Source organism: Chiloscyllium punctatum, chromosome 35 (assembly GCF_047496795.1).
Source record: "Chiloscyllium punctatum isolate Juve2018m chromosome 35, sChiPun1.3, whole genome shotgun sequence".
Lineage (NCBI taxonomy): Eukaryota > Metazoa > Chordata > Chondrichthyes > Orectolobiformes > Hemiscylliidae > Chiloscyllium > Chiloscyllium punctatum.
Window position 1 is genome coordinate 30,046,887 of NC_092773.1, and position 6,000 is coordinate 30,052,886.

Sequence of the window (6,000 nt, forward strand, 5' to 3'; positions counted from 1 at the left end):
AAACCAGCTAAGGAACACTTAGCTTACGTAAAGCTCACAGTGGGAAAGATGCGTCAGGGCGTGTGTTGCTGGAAAAGCGCAGCAGGTCAGGCAGCATCTGAGGAGCAGGAGAATGGACGTTTCGGTGGGGGGGGGGGGTAGAAAGGTGGGTGTCTGTCAGAGTTTTTGCTGATTTGGATTATCCAGCAATCCTTACGCTTGGTGATTAAGGCCAGCGCGAGAGAGAAAGCTGGGCGTGTCCTGGGTTCCAGCGGTCGATGTAAAGGGAACAGACCCAGGGAGAGCTTTTTACATCCTGTTTGTCTCTGCTTCCAGTATCCCCTTTACTCGAGGGACTATCTGTACATCCGACGGTACCACGTGGACCAGAAACACAATCTGATGGTGTTGGTGTCAAGGTGAGGATGTGACGGCTTTTCATTTCTCTCCCCGTTTCCCCCATTTTCCCCCGTTTTGAGGGTCAGGATGTGTTTCCCCCGTCTGCCTGGCAGTCTGGGCGAAGGGCCGATCGGGTTGGAGCTTCAGTTGTCTGCCCCCCGTCTCAGAAGGCGAAGGTGTTTATCTTTCTCCATCCACACCCAGGGCCGTCGAGCACCCAGATGTCCCAGAGAGCTCCAGCTACGTGCGGGTGACCGCTTACCAGTCGCAGATGGTGATCAAGCCCCACCGGTCATTCGACGAGGTAAGGTGGCGTGGGCGCAGGGTGGCTGGCTGAGACGTTGCGCCCTTCTGTATTGGGTGGCATGGGGGCTCTGTGGTCAGCACCGCTGCCTCACGACGCCAGGGACCCAGGCTCGATTCCAGCCTCTGGGCAACTGTGTGTGGTGTTTGCACAATCTCTCCATGTCTGCATGGGTTTCCTCCCATAGACCAAAGATGTGCAGCTTAGAGTGGGTTGGCCATGTTTAAATTACCCATAGTGCTCAGGGATGTGCAGGTTAGGGTGGATTGGCCATGCTAAATTACCCTTCGTGTTCAGGGATGTGCAGGTTAGGGTGGATTGGCCATGCTAAATTACCCATAGTGTTCAGGGATGTGCAGGTTAGGGTGGATTGGCCATGCTAAATTACCCATAGTGCTCAGGGATGTGCAGGTTAGGGTGGATTGGCCATGCTAAATTACCATAGTGCTCAGGGATGTGCAGGTTAGGGTGGATTGGCCGTGCTAAATTACCCATAGTGCTCAGGGATGTGCAGGTTAGGGTGGATTGGCCATGGTAAATTACCCATAGTGCTCAGGGATGTGTGGGTTAGGTGCACTAGTCAGGGGTAAATGTCAGGTAAGGGAATGGGTCTGGGTGGGTTACTCTTCGGTGGGTTGATGTGGACGTGTTGGGCCGAAGGGCCTGTTTCCACACTGTAGGGATTGTGTTCTGTCTAAGTGGCTGACACGGGATATAATTGGCTCACCTCCACATGTGGAGTGGAAAAGGAGGATGACTTGCCCGAAGACCGAGGAGTAAAATTAATGGAAGTAAAGCGTGGGTAACAGGGAGGTTAATGGAATTGAAGAGGGTCAAATCCCCCAGGGCCTGATGGCTTCCATCCGAAAGTCTTAAAGGGTGGAGGGACTCACACACCGTGGACACCCCAACTCAGATTCCCTACAGTGTGGAAACAGACCCTTCAGCCCAACAAGTCCACACCAACCCTCCAAAGACTAACCCACCCAGACCCATTTCCCCCCCTACCCTAGTACTCTACATTTATAGACAATAGGTGCAGGAGTAGGCCATTCTGCCCTTCGAGCCTGCACCACCATTCAATATGATCATGGCTGATCATCCTCAATCAGTATCCTGTTCCTGCCTTATCTCCAATATCCTCGAGAGCTCTATCCAACTCTTTCTTAAACCAATCCAGAGACTGGGCCTCCACTGCCCTCTGGGGCAGAACGTTCCACACACCCACCACACTCTGCATGAAGAAGTTTCTCCTCATCTCTGTCCTAAATGGCCTACCCCTTTTTTTTAAGCTGTGTCCTCTGGTTCGGGACTCACTCATCAGTGGAAACATGTTTCCTGCCTCCAGAGTGTCCAATCCTTTAATAACCTTATACGTCTCAATCAGATCCCCTCTCAGTCTTCTAAACTCAAGGGTATACAAGCCCAGTCGCTCCAATCTTTCAACATAAGATAGTCCTGCCATTCCAGGAAATGACCTCGTGACTAATGTATCTAACCTGCACATCCCTGAACACTATGGGTAATTTAGCACGGCCAATTCACCCTAACCTGCACATCCCTCAGCACTATGGGTAATTTAGCATGGCCAATTCACCCTAACCTGCACCTCCCTCAGCACTATGGGTAATTTAGCACGGCCAATTCACCCTAACCTGCACATTTTTGGACTGTGGGAGGAGACCGGAGCAAACCCTTGCAGACACAGGGAGAATGTGCAAACTCCACACAGACAGTCACCCGAGGCTGGAATCGAACCTGGGTCCCTGGCGCCGTGAGGCAGCAGTGCTGATCACTGAGCCACTATGCCATCCCGTAGTCCTTCGGAGTTCCCTGGCATCCCTCCGGGCTGGAAAGTGTCACTGCCCTCCTTTTTTAAGAAACGGAAAACCAGGGAAGGCCGGATCAGTCAGCCTAATATCTGAGGTTGGGGCAAATGGAGTCTAAAATCAAACAGAGCACCTTTTGAAAATGCGCGGGTAACGAGTGAGAGCCAGTGTGGATTCGTGATGGGTAGGTCAAACCTGACAGACCTCCGTGCAGAGGTGGAAAGGGAAATGTTGTTTCTGTGGACTTCAGGAAAGCATTCGACAAACTCCCCACTGAAGGTCGAAGCTGAACAATGAAAGGGGTAGCGGTTCTGTCTGGCCCCCCCACGTGACTGAAAGGACGGCATTGGTGCTGCAAGGAGAGAGGGCAAAGGCAGGAACATTGGCAGGCTTGGGGAATTACAATGAGGACAGATCAGAGAGGCTCGACCAGGAGAAAGACAGGACTGCGGCTGGCAGAGATCAGAGTCAAAACCTGACGCTGGGAAAGCACAGCAGGTCGGGCAGCGTCTGAGGAAACTGGAGAGTCGACGTTTCGGGCATAAGCCCTTCGTCGTTCGCGATCCCCATTCCTGGTGAAGGGCTTTTCCAACCCCCACACTTTTTTTTTCGACTTTGTTCGACCCGAGGTGACTTAATCAAGGTCTGTGGTACCACGAGGAGCTTGGGAGATCTGTATCCCCTCGCAGAGTGGGCAATTACCAGGAAAACCGAGCTAGCGTGACTGGGAGAAGAACTGAGGAAGAGACGAGGGGAAACTTTGACCCAGAGGCTGGTGGGATGTCTCGAGTGCCCTGTCCGGTTTTGGGTTTGCGGCAGGAAACCCGAAACTCCTTTCGGTTTGATTTACCGTTGTCACGTTTACCACAACACACTGAAACGTATTGCTGTCCGGGCAAATCTTACCACACATCAGTACGTCAGTGTCACAGAATGCAAGATTACAGCCACAGAGAAGGTGCAGAGAAAGACCAACTCTTAACCAACATATGGTCCCGTTCATAAGTCTGAGAGGGTTCGACAAGGTTCCCCATGGGAGACTGGTTAGCAAGGTTAGATCTCACGGAATATACAGAGAACTAGCCATTTGGATACAGAACTGGCTCAAAGGTAGGAGACAGAGGGTGGTGGGGGAGGGTTGTTTTTCAGACTGGAGGCCTGTGACCAGTGGAGTGCCACAAGGATCAGTGTTGGGTCCTCTACTTTTTGTCATTTACATAAATGATTTGGATGTGAGCATAAGAGGTATAGTTAGTAAGTTTGCAGATGACCCCAAAATTGGAGGTGTAGTGGACAGCGAAGAGGGTTACCTCAGATTATAACAGGATCTGGACCAGATGGGCCAATGGGCTGAGAAGTGGCAGATGGAGTTTAATTCAGATAAATGTGAGGTGCTGCATTTTGAGAAAGCAAATCTTAGCAGGACTTATACACTTAATGGTAAGGTCCTAGGGAGTGTTGCTGAACAAAGAGACCTTGGAGAGCAGGTTCATAGCTCCTTGAAAGTGGAGTCACAGGTAGATAGGATAGTGAAGAAGGCATTTGGTATGCTTTCCTTTATTGGTCAGAGTGTTGATTACAGGAGTTGGGAGGTCATGTTGTGGTTGTTCAGGACATTGGTTAGGCCACTGTTGGAATATTGCGTGCAATTCTGGTCTCCTTCCTATTGGAAAGATGTTGTGAAACTTGAAAGGATTCAGAAAAGATTTACAAGGATGTTGCCAGGGTTAGAGGATTTGAGCTACAAGGGAGAGGCTGAACAGGCTGGGGCTGTTTTCCCTGGAGTGTCGGAGGCTGAGGGGTGACCTTATAGAGGTTTACAAAATTATGAAGGGCATGGATAGGGTAAAGAGGCAAAGTCTTTTCCCTGGGGTGGGGGAGTCCAGAACTAGGGGGCATAGGTTTAGGGTGAGAGGGGAAAGATATAAAAGAGACCTAAGGGGCAACTTTTTCACACAGAGGGTGGTACGTGTATAGAACGAGCTGCCAGAGGAAGTGGTGGAGGCTGGTATAATTGCAACATTTAAGAGGCATTTGGATGGGTATATGAATAGGAAGGGTTTGGAGGGATATGGGCCGGGTGCTGGCAGGTGGGACTAGATTGGGTTGGGATATCTGGGTCAGCATAGACGGGTTGGACCGAAGGGTCTGTTTCTGTGCTGTACATCTCCGTGACTCTATAACAACAGGGAAGAAGCTCTTGTCGAATCTGTTGGCACGTGATTTCCAACTTTGTAATTCCTGGCCTGATGGAAGAGAGTGTAATCGGCGTGGGAGGGATCTCCGAGGCCATAGGAAGGATGGACCAAGTCAGTGGGTGGTCTGCAGAGCTGACTGAACTCCCTTACGGTCTTCCTTCTGATCCGGTTCCCGTACCCAAGCCGTGTTGCGTCCGGGTGGAATGTTTCCTACGTGTGGTGGTGCATCTGTGTTTAAAAAAAAATCGACACGATCCCTTTTGAAAGGTAAGGTCTGCCGCTGGAGGAACCAGACTGAGGGTGAGCTGCTCACTGTGGAATAGGAGCGGGTGGGGCCGATCGAGCCGCGTATGGGCGGGTTGGGCCGAAAGCTGCGTTCACATCGAGCTGGTTTTAACTGGAATGAGGCAGCATTCACTGTTTTACCCCCCCCGGGTTGGTCTCTTGTCTTTCAGAACGGCTTTGACTACCTGCTCACCTACAGCGACGACCCCCAGACAGTGTTCCCTCGCTATTGCGTCAGTTGGATGGTGTCCAGCGGTAAGCTGACCGGCCGGCCGGCCGCGGGTCACCCATTCCTGGAGAAGCCCCGTTTCCTCCCCACGCGCGGGAGAGCTGTCTCTGGGGGGTGGAGGGGAGTGGGTGATGGTCAGTGGGCGTCATGCCAGCGGGGTGTTGACCACACTGTCTCACAGTCAAGGTCGCGTCTGTCTACTCTCTCTTTCGTCATGAGATTTTGGAGGGTTGTTGGGGGGGGGGGGTGCTGTCCTCCATCCATTTGCTGGTAGACTGCCCAACAACAAAACCCTTTGTGCTTGAATTCAAATTCGAATTGGAATCGCCTCCGATGTGGAAACAGGCCCTTCGGTTCAACAAGTCTACACCACCCCTCTGAAGAGTATCCTACCCAGACCCATTACCCCTGATTAATGCACCTAACCTGCACGTCCCTGAGCACTATGGGTAATTTAGCACGGCCAATCCACCCTAACCTGCACATCCCTGAGCACTATGGGTAATTAGCAAGGCCAATCCACCCTAACCTGCACATCCCTGAGCACTATGGTTAATTTAGCATGGCCAATCCACCCTAACCTACACATCCCTGAGCTCTATGGGTAATTTAGCACGGCCAATCCACCCTAACCTTCACATCCCTGAGCACTATGGTTAATTTAGCATGACCAATCCACCCTAACCTTCACATCTCTGAGCACTATGGGTAATTTACCACGGCCAATCCACCCTAAACTGCACATCTGAGTACTATGGGTAATTTAGCATGGCCAAT

General features: G+C 51.5%; 1 protein-coding gene across 6 annotated transcripts in view; it reads left to right on the forward strand.

Moving 5' to 3' along the window:
- Window positions 1-6,000, forward strand: part of LOC140459801 (stAR-related lipid transfer protein 7, mitochondrial-like) — a 38,469-nt gene that overhangs the window by 30,129 nt on the left and 2,340 nt on the right. For all 6 annotated transcript variants that reach the window (XM_072554331.1, XM_072554328.1, XM_072554327.1 and 3 more), the window contains 3 exons: window positions 316-398; window positions 583-682; window positions 5,165-5,249. In XM_072554331.1, the coding sequence (XP_072410432.1) occupies window positions 316-398; window positions 583-682; window positions 5,165-5,249 (268 nt within the window). The remainder of the gene's footprint in view (window positions 1-315; window positions 399-582; window positions 683-5,164; window positions 5,250-6,000) is intronic.